The following is a 20,277-nucleotide window of genomic DNA, read 5'->3' on the forward strand; positions in this document are numbered from 1 at the left end:
GGCCCAGAATGAGTTAACCAAAGAGAACAGCTAAATGTAAAGTGACATTGATCTCTAGGCTTCTTACGACCGCCTCCAGCCAGGTCCACGGCTGCTTTCAATTACTGTCCGATGTGGAGGAGCGTATGTAGCCGCGAGGTACTCATGATGAGGTACTGCATGCGCCCCTCTACATTGGAAATGAATTGAATGCAGCCATGCTGTTAGACCTGGCTGGAGGCAGCCGTGATGTTACACCTGGCTGAAGGCGGGTGTAATGAGCCTTCACTGAATCATTGAGGACTAAAGTTTATAGGGAGGGGGAGTATTTTAAATTAATCATATTTTGTTAGATGGAATTTTTATGTTTCCTCAGAACAATGAATAACAGTATGAGAAACGCGATTTAATGCTATTCTAGATATTGGTGGTCAAGGCACCTGCTCAGAGCGCAGCTATCCAGAAACACTACAGAGTCCCTTAAAGAGGAAGCACCGACTTTTACTTTGGTGCCTTTCTAACGACTTACATTCACTTCCCTTTTCCTGTCGTTCTCTCCTCCTCCTCACTCGTCCTGCTCCTCAGCCGTGGCATGAAGTTTGAGAATGTGCAGGTCTTGACTGACGCCATCTCGGACATCATCGCTGACATGAGATGGGGCTGGTAAGTGGCTTTGACGGGTTTTTCAAAATGGGGAATGATTCCCCAGGGATGGTGTAGTGGTTAAGCCTCCTGGTTCTGGAACCACAGGGATGGTGTAGTGGTTAAGCCTCCTGGTTCTGGAACCACAGGGATGGTGTAGTGGTTAAGCCTCCTGGTTCTGGAACCATACTGTACTCCTTAGGGGTGTAATGGATCATAATTGATCCGTTTGGGTCACCCCTCCCCATGTGAATCGGGGTTTAATTGCAAAATCGAACCATCATAGTGAGCAGCGTCTTTTAAGTCTTACTGTTTGGGCTGTTTAGTTTTGTCTATAATAGAGATAGATTAAATGGCGACTAGGAGCGAGAATTGCACACCGCGAGGCAAATCAAAACATTTAATGGTAAGAGGTGCTGTTAGCAGTGCGAGAGATCAGCGAAGGCAAAATCAACTAATTCTTCTCACATTTACACGAAACAACCTCTGCGTTTAGATATTGATGGGGCAAACTCATAATCAAAGCCTTGATGTTGTTAAGCGAACTATGCAGCCCAATGCATTTGTGGGCAGTTGTAATTTCAGTGCACAATGTCAAGCCATGACGTTAATATTTCCTTCCATAGTCACTTCAGCAACAAGGTAATTATCCAACACATGCACTATAGGCTACACTACTAGGTCTACACTATAGGCTACACTACTAGGTCTACACTATAGGCTACACTACTAGGTCTACACTATAGGCTACACTACTAGGTCTACACTCTACACTATAGGATACACTACTAGGTCTACACTATAGGCTACACTACTAGGTCTACACTCTACACTATAGGATACACTACTAGGTCTACACTATAGGCTACACTACTAGGTCTATACAGAGGGATGGACCTCCACAGTAAAGTTACCAGACTGCCCACAACTCTTTCATTATACCGGAGACTTTATTTTTATTTTTTTTACAAAAAGGCCTAATTGATAATAGATAGATGTGTTCCTTATGCTTTCAGCTAATACCGGTACATTGCCTGGGATCAGATTGACACCAAAACCGTCTAATCTGTGTCTCCCTCGCAGCCTTCCAACCTTCTCAATTAAGAACAAGGACACATAATGTCATGGATGTGAAGCGTTGTGGGCTTTAAGGGGGGGGGGGGGGATTCTGCGGTCAGTGTGTACTGCACACAGGCTGTCATACCGAGGTGCTGAGATGGTTCTCTGTGGGAGCCCTTTGCGCAATGATTTGTACACACATAGACGACACACACACACACACGTGATGAAGCGGTTACAGCGCGCATCGACCCTGATGTAGGTCAAATGGGAACACGCATCTCAGGGCAGTGAGCGAGAGGCTGAGCCCTCTCTTCTCCTCTCGGATCACCAAATAGACAATAGCGAACTGAAATACTGAGCTAACCTTGAATGTCAGCCAAATGTAATGGTGTTTTATCAAAATGTAATGGGTTTTCTACCAGGTGCGTTCATGCTGTGGTCTTGAGATGGTTGGCTCTGAGTGCCCCGTGTCCTGGGTTTAGCTGTACTGTGATGAGGCCTGTCTGGCACACAGCGAGCGTCTTGAGAAAAAATAAACCGCGTAAACAATATAATTAACTCTGAATATAGAAATATGAGAAAAATAAGCAGTGTAAACAAAGGTGCAGATGAGGGTCTGTATGCCTTATCAGTTATGTTATACATTACAATAAATATAGGCAATAAAGAATTTGTATCCGAATATATACTATGAGTAAGAGTAAAAGTATACAGTATACATATCAAGATTAATTTGGGGGGGGGGGGGGGGGGGGAGGCCAAGGATCAGATATGTGACTACCAAAGGAAAAGGAGGAATGGCAGTACCCAGTTTAGAAAGCTATTACTATGCAGCACAGCTTAGAACAGTAGCATGCTGAACGGTCACTGTCTCTATCACACTCACATGTGCGCAGGTATAGCCGCATACAAGTATCTAGGATACACATATTCATATGTGTACATAATAGGTTTACACACACTCATATACACAAGGATAAGGTATACACGTCAGGGGCACACATACATGCACATACTCATTTATAGGAAATAGGCATACACATACCTACATATACACATAGTTGAAATATAAGCTTTCACTGACACATAAGGGGGATACACATGTATATAGGAGACACACACATACGTAGCTGAGACGCACATATATATACACATCTGAGATATACACTCACATAGGGGGCAGAGGCACACATGGATACGAAACACACACAAGAGATAGGAGTACAGTCACATACCAGGAAGATGCACACACACACATATGAGGCATGTACACATGCTTACGTGATACACATACCCACATACATGTGTCGGAGACATGCGTGCATGCATGTTATCATGCACAACTACATATGTCTGGGGCGCTTTCTCTCACATGCAATATGGAGAAGGGTGGCATCCCGATAGAGGATGCAGCACATACCTGCTCGAAGGTAGTTCGGTCTACATGCGAGGTATATATATCAGGAATGTATACGCATAATGTATAGTATAGTATGTTTCTTTTTTCGTAAGTCTTTTTTTATTTTCCATGTCAGTTATTAATGTATTTGTATGAGTCCTTTACATGTTTTGTATGTTCTTACAAAAAAGAAAAAGGCAAATCCTGGAAATTGAATATGATGATGTGGAAAGAGATGTTTGGAATGTTGGAGAGATTTGTGCAAAAAAAGAAAAAAAAAAAAAAAAAGAACAGTAGCATGCTGGTGCAATGTGAATTATGAAGCCAAATGGAAAGATATAGAAACCAAAAGAGAGGGATTCAAAGTGCAGGCACTGATGGGAGATAGGGAGCTGTTCAGAAGACAGGAACAACTACTAGACCCAATTACCAAATTCACTATAAACATATGGAACACAATAGTAAAGAAATACAAGATAGAAAAATAATCCAAGATACTGAGATGGATAACACACAACAACAAATTCAAACCAGGGATAGAAGACCATGGGTTCAAAAGATGGGAACGGGGGGATAGCAGCAATATACAATGATAGAAGGAGGGGAGATGCAAACTCTACAAAAATTGAAAGAAAGATTCTGACTAGAGAATAGTGACCACTTTAGATATTTACAGATTAGAGATTATTATAACAAAGAAATAAAGCAAGACAGACAAAGAACAGAATGGGGTAATTAAGATAATGGTAAAATCATACGAAGGAAGGAAGGGGAGGGTGATATCAGCACTATATCAGGCATTAATGGACAGTAAGGGAAATACAACATTGTATATAAAAGAAAAGTGGGAGAAAGAGTTAGAAATAGAGATAACAGAGGAGGAATGGTATAACACATGTAAGACACAACAATCAACCACAGGATCAAGGATATGGAGGGAGTTTGGGTTGAAAAACATAATTAGATTCTTTATAACACCAGAAATACAGGGCAATTACACACCAGCAAAGAAACCATGTTGGAGGGAGTGTGGACAAGAAATAGCGAACCACACACACATATTCTGGAGATGTCAGAAAATAAGAAACTACTGGGAAGAGATGGGAGAGATAATAAATGAAATAATAGGATACGAAATACCCCAGGAAGGCCAAGTGTTGTATCTGGGGAACCTATCACAGGAAGGAATTCAAGGGGAAGACAAATACTTGATTGAGATACTAATAGTGGCAGCCAAGAAAGCTTTAACTAAACTGTGGTACAGGGTAGAAGCGCCGACGAAGGAACAATGGATAGAGATAGTAGAGGGGATACAGGAAATGGAGAGAACCACGCATTTGCTGAGGCTGCAAGAGGAGAAGTTTGAATCGAAATGGGGAAAGTGGGAAGAATATAGGAGGGGAAGGAACGACATCACAGAGGATTGAAAAGGATACAAGGAAATGATTGAAAATGTAAATAAAGGATGCAAATATAGAATGGACCGAAGGACCCATGCCACACTTTTTCTTTTCTCATTTTTGTCTATCTGTTTTATTTTTATTTCTTGTTGATAAGTCTTTATAGTTTTGTATGCTGAAATGTATTGTCTATGTATGTTGTTGAATTTTTTTAAAAATAAAAACGTACGTTTAAAAAAATTAAATAAATATGTATACAGTATACACAAGGTACCCTAACAGGCATGATATACGTCATACGTTGTAGTCCGTGCAGGTTTTGGTGGTTAAGAGACAGACACATTTAGTGGTCAAACATTCCTAGTAGTTCTGGAGTTCTGTAGCCGTTAGTTCTCCAGCTGCTGGCAGCAGTCCATGCCCACGGTTGTGGAGCCTGATGGCTGCTGGCACAAAGGGCGTACCTTTGTAAGATAAAAACTGTAAACGCACCTCAAACTAGGCTACGATTCACAAACGGAAAGTCGTCTACCTTTTAATTCTGGTGGATTCAAAAAGAAATTATGTTATTTTGAATCCCCAGAATTATAATCTTTATAATCTTTAAAAAGTTATAATCTTAATTCCCACATCTTCTGCTGTCAGGGTGGATCAGGCAGGAGTCATCTGCCAACAGGAAGGCATCTTCAGGGTGAACTGCATGGACTGTCTGGACAGAACCAATGTGGTCCAGGCTGCCATTGCCCGGGTCGTCATGGAGAGTCAGGTGAGATCTGTTGCCATGGCTCTGGGTCGTCATGGAGAGTCAGGTGAGATCTGTTGCCATGGCTCCGGGTCATCATGGAGAGTCAGGTGAGATCTGTTGCCATGGCTCCGGGTCGTCATGGAGAGTCAGGTGAGATCTGTTGCCATGGCTCCGGGTCGTCATGGAGAGTCAGGTGAGATCTGTTGCCATGGCTCCGGGTCGTCATGGAGAGTCAGGTGAGATCTGTTGCCATGGCTCCGGGTCGTCATGGAGAGTCAGGTGAGATCTGTTGCCATGGCTCCGGAGGGAAAAAGTCAATACGGAGCAGTAATCGTGATACTTTCCCCCTGTGATGTCATACATCGGGTATTTTCTACCTTTGTTTACTTCAGGAATCCTGCAGGCACTTTTAGTTAGAATACAAATGCTAATCTCTCTATTCAGATTGCACAAAAATTATTTAAGAAAGTAAACTTTATTTAAAATGTTTACTATGACTAATAATGTCATAGTATAAAGAAAACACCTGAAAATACTTTATACTGTGTATTAGGGGTGTAACGGTACACGTACCAGCTTGATACTGGGCTGCTCACTAAGGTCTAATGTGAGCCGTATGCATGCCTGCCTCTCTTGGCTTAAAGTTGATAATAGGTTGTCTTTTAATACACTTGTGCTGTTCAAGTTGGTCATGAGCAGTAAAACTCCTGTTTTTATACATAAACAGATTGTTTATAATAATACTGTGCATGATCATTACACTAGAGGTTCCAGTAATGGGCAGCTTGAATTACCTGGTCCAAAAACCAACGCTTTAAGGAGATATTTTATTTTTAGATCATTGACTCTTTGGAATAACGTGCCTCAAAACCTCTGCTGCATTTACAGTAAATTAACTTAAAAAAATAATCTTAAATTATATTTAACACTGTAAAGTATATATTTATTCTGTTTCTTTGCTCACATGTAATTTTAGCTATCTTATTTGTTAGCTTCATTATGCATTGTGTGTTGAGTACTGACATTTAATAATTTCGTTTTGCAACAATAATAGTTTTTGTATGTTCTTTTGTGTGGACCCCAGGAAGACTAGCTGGTTGCTATGGCATCAGCTAATGGGGATCCTCCAGCCACGAGAAATCTCGTTAGTTCATGCCATGCGTTGAGTGCCAAGGACGAGAAATCTCGTTATTTCTTTTATTAGCGATTTCCATTCATTTTTCATCAATCTAGCCTCACGTTACCATTGGGACTGTATCTGAGCTCGAACAGGGAAAATACCGCCCCTATCGTCTCCCGGATGGTAATGCACGCATTGGATTGGACTCAATGAAAATGGATGAGAAAAGAAAAATCCGGAATCCACATTTTACTTCTCAGGCATGTAACCCGAGCCGATTGCAGTCATCGCCGACCCTCAGAGCAGCGTGGAATATGTGTTTCGAGTACCCAGCGTTGGATCAATAAACGCGATCGATATTTGGAATGGCGATCAGGAATTGGAATAATCTTTTTGGAGAAAATCTGATCTGAGGTAAGGAATCTATTTTACCAGTCTTGGGGTAATCAGAGTTTTTTTTTCACGTATATCAACGTGTCCCCTATATGTGTATGTGTGTGTGTGTGCTGATCAGGAAATAGATAATAGATTTTTCAGCCCGCTTCTCTAGCGTGCATAAGTACACATATACTATCGATAATGTAGCGTTTATTTGAAAACGATTAATAATTAGGCCGAAAAATTACAAAGTGTTTTGTGTATTCCACTAAAGGGCGATTATCACAGAATATTTTTTATTTTCTGGAAATTTCCAAAAATGAGCGTTTTTCAAAATAGTATAAAACGGAAATGTACAGATGAAAAAACAATCCGTTTCGTACATGTTGACTGCAAGCAAGTCATTGATAAGCGACAGGCGTATTAGATACATAGCCATAATATAGAATATAGAAATAGCTCCGTAGGGCGGCTAGGTGGTGTAGTGGACAAGTCACTCGCCACCAGTGTGGAGACGCTAGGATTCGCGTGTTCGAATCCAGCTCTCCACATTGTTTTTCAGTTTGGCTGGTCGTCCGCAGTAATACACATTGGCCGTATTACGGGGAGGGAAAACTGAAGGGTGGGGATCGAACGTTGTGAACAAGCGACTCCTACAAGTCGGTTGGTGCGCCTGCGCAGTAAAATCAGGAAGTGTCGGGGGCAGCGTGAGCCTCCCACGCGTTACTCCTCGACACTGAGAGAACGAGCTGCGCAGGTGAAAAGATGCGACTGCTGTTACCTCAAGTACCGGAGGGGACTTGTGCTATGTATGACTTAGTCCACATTGCAGCCGGCTTGTGGGAGGCAAGAAACAGCGTTCGTGACAGGGGAGGGTTGAATTGGATGATACGAAATTGGGATGGGAGAAAATATAGAAAATGGAAGAAAAAGTGGATCAAAAAAAAGAAATAGCTCCGTGAAAATCATGAAATATCGGAAAATCTGTCTAAAAAGGCTGGCACTCAAAGTGTTAATAAAATAAAATAAAATGAAATGCAAAAAACACACACACACACACACACGTCACACACACATCCTCTTTCAGTGCGTGATGTGGAATTAGTGCTAGATTGAGAAGGGGCTGTCTCTCGGAGATAAAATGAAGAATTATAGTTTATGGCATATAGAACGGCAACGTGCCTCCGAACAAGGTGTGATAAACATGAGGGATGATTTACATTAACTCATTGACCGCCGAGCCCCTTCCAGGAAATTAGGCCTAGTACGCCAGCGCTTTAATCAATGGGAGGACGGGGATATTTGCGAGTGCTTAAAATATATCTTAAATTATGGCTATGGGTCTAATACACCCGTCGCTTATCAATGACTTGCTTGCAGTCAACATGTACAAAACGGATTATTTTTTCATCAGTACATTTCCGTTTTATACCGTTTTGAATACGAGTATAGTTTTGGAGATTTCTAGTAATTCCAGAGAAAGACGCGATAATAGCCCTTTAGTGGAATACACAAAACACGTTGTAATCTTTCGACTGATTTATGAATAGTTTTCAAATAAAAGCTAGATTATCGATAGTATATGTGTCCTTATGCACGATACAGAAGCAGGCTGAAAAATCGCTTATCCGTGCTTTGCTCGGCACCAACGGCACGCACACACACACACACACACACACACACATTCTGATTGCTGTGAAAAAAACATCTGATGTAAGACTGGTAACATAGATTCCTTACCTCACATCTGATGTTCTGCAAAAAGATTAATCCAATTCCTGATCGCCATTCCAAATATTGATCGCGTTTATTGATCCAACGTTATATCTCCAAAACACATAATCCACGCTACTCTGAGTGTCCCCAGTCCATCTGTTGTAACGATACTGCATGCCCGAGAAGCAAAACCTGGACGGAGTTTTTTTTTTTATGCACATCCCCAGCCAATCCAATCCAATGATGTGCAATACCATCCGGGAGACGATAGGCGGCAGTATTTGCCCTTTTGCTAGCTCAGACCCATTCCCAATGATAACATCAGGTTGGATGGATGAAAATGAATGGATATCGCTAATAAAAGAAATAACGACCAAAATCCGACTATACTCGTGATTGACGCTCAAGCGATGGCGAGTTAACCTGACTATCATCGTGGTTGGCGCTGAATGAGTTAAGTGCTAAAACAGAAAAGTAGGCTACTTACAGGCTTCTTGACGCTAGAACTCCCAAAAAAGGTAGGCCAGCTGTAGTTTACATAGCTTGCATAAAACTGTCTCGAGGTTTCACAAGATAATCAAAATCAGAAGTATTTCCCTACGGTTGTTGTTGTTGTTGTTCATTCCTACGTTGTTCAGCTCAATGATGTCGTGTGTCTCCTATCCGTCATGCAGCGCATTCAGGCCACGCCCACCCGGGGCTGTTTTTTTTAATTTCTTTTTTAATTTCTTTCGGATTTTAAGCCGATTATTAATTGCAATATAGAATATTCATTGACAGCCCTACTTAACAATTACTGCACACTACATCACCCCTGAGTTGAACATGGAAAGCTAAACTTTTCCTGACTGTACCGAAAACCCGTACCGAACCGTGACTTCAAAACCGAGGTACGTACCGAACCGTTACACCCCTAGGTAAATTATTTTATACTGTGACATTTCTTATCAAATCTTTCAATATATTGCAGTGTTTACACTGCCCTGCAGAAGCTGACCGCAATAACCACGCAAATAGTGAAACTGAGAAACATTTCTTTAAGGTTCTTTGACTGTCCAGTGATTTAGTAGTAATTTGCTATTCTTTATACCCCTTTTCTCTAAAACAGAGCAAGATTGATCTCTGTTAAATGTAGCTCATAACTAAATAATTAACAAAAAAAAATGTAGTTACTGCGGTTATCTTCTGCAGGGCAGTATAGTCAGTGTTTATAGTATACACTAGTTCCCTGCATGGTTCAGCTCACTACAGAGGTGAAGTGGGTGCGTCTGTGTGTACAGTCAGTCATACACAGGATGTGTCAAGTGAGCAATTACACTTTTCTCTGGGGAAAAAGGAATTGGGTGAAGAGTTCAACGGAGTGCTAATGTTCCTTCCTCCGCGACGGCTGACCTTCCTCCTCCACAACAGCTGAGGAGATGTGAGCGGTAGGTGTGAAATGGCCGGTCGCCGGAAAGAAGACGATGAAGAGCGCGCCAGGAAACACAGGGAGGAGGGAGGGAGGGAGGGGGGAGGAGGGGAGGGGGGCAGGGCGGCATGACGTGCGACGGAGGCAATGAGTAGAATTTGAAACGTGTGTTGTCGCATCTTGGCGTCTCCATGGCAAGGAAACTCTAAAAGAAGGAAGGGTCATCACGTCAGAATACCAGTGTTTTATGCTCTGCTCTGTGCCAGACTTTGAGAATGAAATTGTCTCTGTCCGTTTAAAAAAAAGAAAATGTGCCCCTGCTAATATCGCCATACACTTGACAGGAGCACTTTTCCACTGTGTCCTGAAGGAAACTATAAAAGAAGGAAGGGTCATCATGTCCGAACACCAGCGTTCTACGCTCTGCTTGGTGCCAGACTTTGGTGCCAGTTCTATTGAAGCTGTATTACAATTCTAAATATACCAGCTATCTGAGGAAATATACATCAACCGATATATAATAATAATAACTTTATTTGTATAGCACTTTTCATACAGAGGTTGCAGTTCAAAGTGCTTCACAACAGCAAAAAATACAGGCATAAGCGAGCATAAAAAGATAGACAGGTAGAATCACAGTGTTTCACATTAGGATCTAGCATCCCAGTAGGCTCTCCGCTTACAGTATATCAAACGTTAACTAGTTAACAAGGCAACAAATTGCCGATGATACTGACATCCGAGGTGATATCCTGTTTAAATGACATGGTCGTAAACGGTGATATGGCGAACTGAGAGTTCCCACACTTGGCACCAACGTGCGTTCACGCGCTACACAGTGACGCGACGACCCTTCCTTCTTTTCTAGTTTCCTTGCTTCTCTGCCCAATGAGCCGCCCGAAGGTCTCTCTGGAATATGATCTCTGCTTCTTCCAGACGACCCTCTCCATCTCTCTCTGGAATATGATCTCTGCTTCTTCCAGACGACCCTCTCCATCTCTCTCTGGAATATGATCTCTGCTTCTTCCAGACGACCCTCTCCATCTCTCTCTGGAATATGATCTCTGCTTCTTCCAGACGACCCTCTCCATCTCTCTCTGGAATATGATCTCTGCTTCTTCCAGACGACCCTCTCCATCTCTCTCTGGAATATGATCTCTGCTTCTTCCAGACGACCCTCTCCATCTCTCTCTGGAATATGATCTCTGCTTCTTCCAGACGACCCTCTCCATCTCTCTCTGGAATATGATCTCTGCTTCTTCCAGACGACCCTCTCCATCTCTCTCTGGAATATGAACTCTGCTTCTTCCAGACGACCCTCTCCATCTCTCTCTCATCACTCTCCTTCTTTCTTCCCCGCAGCTGAAGAAGCTGGGCGTGATGCCCCCAGAACAGCCCCTGCCGGCTAAGTGCTACAAGATCTACCAGGTCATGTGGGCCAACAACGGGGACACAATTAGCAGGCAGTATGCAGGGACAGCTGCCCTCAAGGTAACATCATTAGCGTACTGTAGGGCTGACCCCTATTAGTCGAATAATAGTCGACTATCGGCAAATTTCGTCCAATCATAGTCGACTATCCAAATCCTTAGTCGGGGACAGCCCTAGCTCACTGTATGTATGCTGAGTAACACCCGTGTGTTAGGTTTAGCTCATAATAACCGTCTCTTCGCATGCACAGTGTTCTGGATACTAGCCCATATATCAGTCTTAATATTTTTTTTTATTAGAAAGAAGCTGTTTGTGTGTATTTTCTTAACCCGCTCATGAATATCTATGTGTCTGAATAAAGAATTGGCATGGAAACTGAGCTAACGGGTTGATGATAATAAATGGGATAATATGTATGCATGCTTCGGTTGACCTTAAACCCTGCTCTCTTTTCTTGATCTAAACTTTGTTAAGTCAGAGGGAAGCAACGGTTGTGATTGGAGGATCGAGAAAAGAGGGAGGGGTTTGAGATGGGTCGTCCATACCCTCCCTGACTCTTTCTGCTCCCCCCCCCCCCCCCCCCCCCCTAGGCATCTTTTAATTGGTTTTCTCATAGCACAGCTTTTGCATGTACCAACTCAAATGGAAAGGCTTGAATAATAGTGTTTAGAATATTAATTTCATGGAAATGTACTCTTTATAGATTAAGCTGGTGAAATATTTGCATTTGTCTTGGATAACACGTTGTATCAGTATGCTGTGTGCATTAGCACTAGATATCCACCAGATGAAACCTGCCAACCTGCTCAGTCATGCAGCCTTTAAAAGATACCACTATGGCTGAGGTTCAGATTAGAAAGCATGACTTGGGCATTTTACCTTGTGGAGATACTAAGTAGCCTGAATGCTGTAGTGACAGAGAATCTATGTAAATGGACTCCTTGTCCTTGTGACGGGACATTCTTGTCTACAGCCAGCAGTTCTATAGATCACTCTTGTCAGTTGGTCTACAAAAATGTCCCCACCCTCTAGCGACCACAGGCTTCATCCTAGGAGGCTGACATGGAGGTCAAGTGTTTGTGTCTGTTTCATGCCAATTGGCTAAAAGGGGGCGTGGCAACGGGAGCGGCCTATCGCAAAAATGTCTCATGCTGTTGCGAATTTGCGCTTGTTTAAAATGTTACTTTATTTATGTTTTTATTTATGGCAGGTAGAAAAAATTATAATATATGAAATTATATGAATACAAAAAATCTATTTCATGAAGTTTCACAATGTGATATAAAGACTGGTCTGTTGTTACTGCCAGAGTTAGGGGGTTATATTATCTTTATATTCTAATGCATTGTAAAACGTTTTATTATTATTATTTCTCTTTGTAATCCATGGCAGGGAGACTTCACCAGGACGGGGGAGAGGAAGCTGGCTGGAGTGATGAAGGATGGTGTGAACTCCGCCAACAGATACTACCTGAACCGCTTCAGAGATGCATACAGACAAGCTGTCATCGGTGAGGGAGACCACTGTGTTCTAAGGGCATTATTTATTATGCAACATATATTTATTCTTACCGTATATATATATGTCTGTACATATAATAATTTTTAGATAGCTGTGTAGATACTATATATCTGTACATAATATCCCTTATCTACTCTTACTAGTTACGCTGCTGGCCAGTATAACTTACTACCATAGTGTCTTTATACCTGTATCACTGTACATATTAATACTATAACTCTGTACATACATCTGATTAACACTATTTCTCAGTAGTACTAATTCATATATTTTATATCCAGTTTAATCACCCGTACATATTACTATTGAACTTTAATGTTACATTTGTGCGACTGAATGCCTCACTTCACGTATGCCTCACTTCACAGACCTGATGATGGGCCTGCCAGTGACTGAGGACCTGTACTCCATCTTCAGTAAGGAGAAGGAGCACGAGGAGAAGGAGAAGGAGAGCCAGAGAGGCGCGCAGGAGCAGGTCAGCCTCCTGCTGCAGACCTACATGCAGCTGCTGCTCCCCGACGACGAGAAGTTCCACGGGGGCTGGGCCCTCATCAACTGTGACATGAGGTCAGTGGAGCAGCCAGCGCCGGTGTCCTCTTAACGCCGGGACCTCACCAGGCGCGGGCGCAAGCACGCGTGGGTTTCGTGCGAGAACGGCACGAGTGGCCGTCCACACCGAGTCCGACTTCAGAGCGGGCGAAAGCGCACGGAGGAAGGCACATTTACATGGGAACAGCTGTAAATGCCTAGTCTATATATGCGAAGTCAGTCGCCGTTTGAAGATTTTTTTAAGATTTCCAGTTCCAGTGTTCTATTGTCTATTTTGCATGTATAACCAGTTATTATCTAATTAATTAGAATGTTAGAATACATTTTAGAATGATGAAATCAGTGTGACTGTACTCCTGAAAAAGTATAGTATGGTTTATTTGTATTGGGAAAGATACAGACACATTAGCTGGTTGAACAGCATCTATATGTGTGGTAATAATGCAGATATTGAGTGTATTTCTGTGAAAATGCGTGTCGCGCACGCCTCTGAATCCAACCAAAGCGAAAAAATTTGCTTTGCGCCCGCGCGCAGCCGGTGTGAACGGTGACGCCTGTTAACATGGTGGAGCTGCTGCAGTGCACGCCTTGCCCCTCCCCCTCACAGACCCGCCATGTCAACAAATGCTCCGGCAACAGTCGAGTGGATGAGCTCCTCTTCCAACATAACTGAAGCATTAAACAAAATGGCCCAGTCAACTATTCACTTTAGATTAACGCATGAGGCGTTGTCTAGTGTTATCTAGCTGGCTAGCTACTGATAGCTCCTGATATCAACGTCTGATATCATCATTTAGGCATTCATTTTCGCAGTTGTTGGCTAACTAGCTATCGTTGTTCCGTGGGCTAACATTAGCTACCTAGCTAACGTTACTGTTTAAACAAAATGACCCAGTAAACTATTCAGTTTAGTTTAATACATGAGGCGTTGTCTAACGTTATCTAGCTGGCTAGCAGTAGCTAAAGATAGCTCCTGATATCAATGTCTTATAACATCATTGACATTCGTTTTTGCAGCTGTTGGCTAATTAGCTATCGTGCTTCATAGCTGTAACTGAACGCCAATGATGCTAGCCTTATGTGATCTTATAAGTTTCAGTTCATAGGAAAATACTTTGACTATAATGGTCAGAAGTAAATTAACTTAGATACTGTTATGCTTAACACCCAGTACTATTCACTTTACTTAATTTCTAAGATTAGATCATTTAGACCGGACTTTGAGAATGCCTGTGTTAGACCTACAGTATAATACTGCCAGCTGCTATAAGAAAACCAAAAACTATCGGTATCGTCAGTGTATCGGCCGATATGACTCATAAGACGATCGGTATCTGTGGCAAAAAACGTGATCGGGGCATCCCTAGTTATATGCAATATGCCCAAATCGTTCGGGTTGCTCGCCTGAAACCCCAAATACTTCCAAATCAAAGGTATATACAATGTACATATGTGTCTTCACAAAACTCAAAACTGCGATCGTTACCAAAAGCATGTTTTAGGTCCGGTAAAATACGACACTGATCCGTACAAAAACGTGTTTCAGGTTCGGTAAAATAGACATAGAATAGCCCTTACCTTAGCCAGAAGGTACTCTAAAAAGAATAATCCCCAGTGATCCCATCGCCATCGCTCATGTATACGGGAAATAGGTTTGAGGCGATAACATCTCTGAGCGATCACTCTGTCACTCTGTCCTCTGAGGGGGAGGAGTTCTTGCAGACAAAAAATTAAGTATCCCCACACTAAACTATCCCAGTTCAAAAGGTAGGCGATACTGCCACCTGGCAGGATTCGATCGGCATTGCAATTTTAACATAGGCAGCGGTGCAAGGGAGATACAGGGAGGTCCGCGCGAGTGGTTAGAATGGGGATCAGAAGAAAAATATCAAAGGATCAAAACCCAAGTATACTCGGGTTTTGGCGCTCAACGGTTGGCGACGAAACCCGACTATATTCGGGTTTGGCGCAGAAAGAGTTAAATCTGTACTTAAACCAGTGCCAAAACATGCCATGTTTTTAGCCATGTTGAACAGGCAGCAGCGCATCCTTTCCACTGAAAAGAAGAGAAAGAAGCTAAGAGCTCAAGTCTGTTGAGACACGCAGCCTAAGATATGGCCTGAATGCTGTTTGGACAGATAATCTATGTAAGTGTGACTGGTGCGTACTGGTGAATTTCAGGATTTACCGGTCATTGTGGCCTGTAGGGAAGGATGGTCAGTCCTGCCGTGCTTTGGCTTCATGCTCTACAATGAAGGTCAACGTGCAGAATGTCAGCTTTAATTTGAGTGTTTTCACTCAAGGGAAGAATTTGTTGTCATTGGAGGATCAAGAAAAAAGGGTGGAGTTAACTAGACCGATGCCACCTTTTCACTGCTGATACCAATTTTGATTCCAAACATTCAGAAACGTATAAAACATTCATTTTATACATTCGTTTTAATGTACTCTATACTTAGTTTGAGGACCAAAAAAGATGTTTGTGATGTGCAAATATGAACTGTAGCCCCATGTACAAAATAAAAATAAAAATAAAAATGAATGAGGTCATTGGACAAAGAATTACTGACATATAATCCCTTTTCCATTAGAGGGATCTAACATATTTAACATGTCAAAAATCACTCATCTCTGCTTTGATATGTTTGACATGGTTTTAGTATTGGGAAAATCTATACCTATATTTTTATATTCAGATCACATTTTATTGCCTATATTTATGTCTTTCTACTATCAACCTGCCCATACCTGTACCCCCCCTCCCCCATGCTGCTATGATGCCCGAATTTCCAATAAAGGAATCTCTTATCTTAATTTAGCCTGGTATTGACCCAATACAGGTTAGTTGGTATTGGTGCTGCTGCGTCCTGAGCCTAAACACTGTGTTCACTGTGTAAAGCTCACTCTGTTCCCTCTCTCCTCCTCAGCCTTATAGACGCAAACAACAAAGAGGTGGACGTCCTGCTGCTCTTATCCAACAGTGCTTATTACATCGCCTAGTAAGTAAAGCCTGTGGAACTGTATTCAGGGTATCTGCATGGTATTATTAACCGGCTGTCGTGTGGCAGTGAAAGGGTTAACCGTTTTGGTAGTGCGGCAGTGAAAGGGTTAAAAAGTCTTAAAAAATATTAAATTCATACTCTATTGTAGGGCTGTCCCCGACTAAGGATTTGGATGGTCGACTAGGATTGGCCAACATTTGCCGTTAGTCGACTATTGGTTGACTTAAAAAAATAAAAAATAAAATAAAAAAAGTAATATTTTTAAACTTTTCTTTAATTTTTAATCATTCCATTTGGGCTGTGGGTGGTGCTTAATGTCTGAAGGAGTCAACTGAAGGCTTCTTGTCCTCTGCAAAAGCATGCAATTGGTCCACTGATGGATACATCTTGATATTTGTCTAGTCTAGTGTGTTCATTAGATGGGTGAAATCCTCTTTCAGTGCCTCTGTGCCTGTTTTCGTAGGCAGTTAGCCTCTGGTATGCGTGCCATTAGCGTTAGCCACGCTTCTAGGCCTCTTTTCTTTTGGAAAGAATGATAAAAAAATAAAAAAATATTATTATTATTATTTTTTATTATTATATTCGACTAAGAGGTTGGCCAGTCGACCACGGCTCCTTTCGACCGATTAGTCGACTCATCAATTAATAGGTGTAACTGAGGGGTACAATTCCCTGACTGTATTGTTAGATATGATACTTACTACCACTACCTCTTGTACTTTAGACTCTGGCCACCCAGTACTAGGTATAAATAATTATGATAAACACTCCCACCTGATGAAACGGATCCAACACAAATGTACCAAGTCGAAAGTCTGCGTTTATTAATAATACATAGCAAAAGGTATGTACAACGATCACTTAATTACATTTATGATTTGAAATAGTATGCACTTTTATGGCAAATGAGTATTCGTAGGTAGATCAATATCGAATGTCCAATCTCTGATTGCGCAGGAAGCAAATATACAACCTGGAATATTTAGGGGACAATAGCAATGATACTTGAATGATTATATAGCTGGATACACTAGGGGGAGGTTCCGACTGCTTGTAGGACAGCTGGAGGGGGGGGGTAGAGTCTGGCTGTATCCCGTCTGGCCGAGGGTATCCTGGGAGAGCCCACAGTCGTGCGACCCGGTGCCCAGCGATCCTCGATCCACAGATGAAAGCAGTTGGACTCTCTGTGGCCGGCGTCCTCCGGTCCACGATGGAGAGACGTGAGGCGACCTCGTCGTGTAGAGCGTCTTCTCACCTGTCGTCCTCTCCGGGGGGGGTATTTCCAACACACCGCAGTGTTGGCCTTTATCCATAGAATAATCAAAGTACTCAAAGCATAATCCAAGCCGGGGAAGGCTAGCCGTCGTCGGTAGAATAATCCAATATACAGGTCCACTCGCTCTTTGGCCTGGAGCTCCTCGGGTGCAGCTTCACGTGGGGTCAACCACCCTGGATAAGCGTCCAGCTGATGCCCGAAACGATGGGGGTGCTGATTACTATAGAACTCTTACCGCACGAGGCACTACATATGAATAGACTATTATTAGCTTAATAGAATACGTCCAACTCGACGATATAGTGCCAAATATGACTATTCAAATATTAATATACACGATGTCTCAATGCCGATACTGGGCCGAATTGGCCTTACTGCCCACACGTGGTTCGCGGGGAGGCTTTTGCGTCTGTCACTCTGTTGGAGGGTAAGGAACTGGACTAAAAGGAAAGCTCTACTTTAACCTGTTCCCCCCCACGGGGTCGGTACCGACCCCTTTTTGACATTATTATCATATATTAATATTTTTATGAGTGATGCAATAAATTTGCGTTTTTTAAAATCAAACGTTTTCAAGTATTATTATCACTACTATGTCACAAATACATGTAGAATGTAAAACGTTAGGTTGGCAATAGTTTAGCAATAGGTTAAAAGTGAGTTTTTATCATTTTAAGTTTTTTTTTCAACTCGCGTTTCTTGACCCGGAAGCGGAAATGAAAATGTTGAACGATCAGAATTGGAATCTTTTTGCGGCCATTTTCAAGAGGACCTCGCTAGCTATCTGGCAGTGTTGAAATTTCACCAAACTACACTTCCTGTGGTCCGCTATGGTCGTTCAAAGTTCGGCGTTCTGAAGCAATCATATCAATAATTCTTATGATTCGCGATAATAAGCTACAAAAGGTAACGTTTTTGACAAATATTGAAACGCAGTCAGTTTCTCCACACTATTGTAATCATGTAGGAAGAATCAGATCTGAAATTAGTTACAGAATGATTACACTGTGGGAGAAATAAAAAAGTACAGTCGATTACATTAAATAACTGTATATGTTATTACGCATGCCTGGTGATACTATATCCAAATTGAACTCGGCCATTTGAAAGATACTATATGTATATATATATAAATGTGCGAATTGGCTATAATAAGGTAATGTATAAGCATATATTCTATATTCTATAATAATATTTCAAATTGCATTGGTCCGGATGGGAGAATTCAGTACTGTATATACAAAACCTTCAATTTTATCATCTTCCCTTTATTAATTTCCTTAGATCTTTTGTACACATGATCTCAAGAGGGTACTGAATTAGCCCAGTGGCAGTTTTTTAAGTTTGGTCATTATTATCATGGTTTTATTCACTGTCAAAGATGAAAAGAAAAATCATAATTCATATTTTCCTTTGTTTCATCAGAATTTAAGCAAGCCTAGTAATAGACACAATATTTCTGACACTGAGAATACATTCATTGAGGTCCATAGATGTTCCTAGATACCAAGAATATGCAAATAGCCCTTGTAGAAGTGGAGCAATATTCCATTTACCTAGGTATACATTTTATGCAGATTTTCACCTGGGGTGGAACAGGTTAATAGCGCAGTATATATACGCACTATGAACAAATAGTACCATTAGTGGTGCGGTAGACATATTCCTACGCGGAACTAGGACTTGTCCATACATGTTGAGCGGTACGATTGAACCTGGTCTGAGGGGTATGGCGACCTGGCACCAAGGTCTCATCCAATGGTAGAATGGAGACTATTATGGGATGTTCAGTAGACTAGAAGGGATATTCAATGCATATTGTACAAGGAATATACAAGGGATATCAGGGGATATCAGGGGATATACAAATACAATTAAATATATATATATAAATAAATATATATATTCGGTTTAATCTGATCCTTCAGAACAGCCGCCCCCTAATTGGTCCCAACCCAATTAGTTAAGCAGAGACAGATTAACCGCACTGTCTACCACTCAAGGGTTCGCTGTAAGGGTCAGTCAACTCACAAAGTCATAGGGTCATGGTCATCATCGATTGTGTCTGGGAGTCGGGGCAGTTCTATGAGCCTCGCCACAGGACGGGTGTAAATGCGCCCCTGGACGAGTACTTCAGCTGCTCGGACCTTGCCATCGGCACCGGTGATCACTTTGCTTACGCGGCCAGCCGGCCACATAGCTCTGGGTAGTGACTGGTCAATAATCATGACGACTGTTCCTTCCGTCAAATTGTCTCTCTCTTTTACCCACTTCTGGCGGGTCTGTAGAGACGGTAGGTAGTGCAGTAGGAAACTGCTCCAAAACTTGTCGGCTAATACTTGGCTGTACCTCCACATTTGTCGGCCGTTCGCTTCTTCAGGCCGGTACATTGTCTGGGGTAACGCGGGATCTAGCCGCCCCATCAGGAGGGTGTTGGGGGTGACTGGGTCGACATCTGCTACATCACTGGAGACGTAACCGAGGGGCTTTGAGTTCAATACTCCCTCAATCTCCGTGAGGACTGTCATTAGGACTTCTTCCGCCACAGTCTGGGCCCCAAGTACTGCGTACAGGGCTGTCTTTATAGAACGTACTTCTCGTTCCCAAGTTCCACCGAAGTGGGGTGCGTTTGGGGGGTTGAATTGGAAGTCA

The 20,277-nt window shown here is 42.2% G+C and overlaps 1 protein-coding gene across 2 annotated transcripts in view; it reads left to right on the top strand.

The window, feature by feature from the left end:
• Positions 1–20,277, top strand: part of inpp5f (inositol polyphosphate-5-phosphatase F) — an 83,356-nt gene that overhangs the window by 42,962 nt on the left and 20,117 nt on the right. For both annotated transcript variants that reach the window (XM_084321424.1, XM_084321425.1), the window contains exons 11-16: positions 565–642; positions 5,125–5,245; positions 11,209–11,337; positions 12,670–12,787; positions 13,167–13,365; positions 16,275–16,346. In XM_084321424.1, the coding sequence (XP_084177550.1) occupies positions 565–642; positions 5,125–5,245; positions 11,209–11,337; positions 12,670–12,787; positions 13,167–13,365; positions 16,275–16,346 (717 nt within the window). The remainder of the gene's footprint in view (positions 1–564; positions 643–5,124; positions 5,246–11,208; positions 11,338–12,669; positions 12,788–13,166; positions 13,366–16,274; positions 16,347–20,277) is intronic.

Source organism: Notolepis coatsorum, assembly GCF_963971535.1.
Source record: "Notolepis coatsorum genome assembly, chromosome: 9".
In the NCBI taxonomy this organism is placed as follows: domain Eukaryota; kingdom Metazoa; phylum Chordata; class Actinopteri; order Aulopiformes; family Paralepididae; genus Notolepis; species Notolepis coatsorum.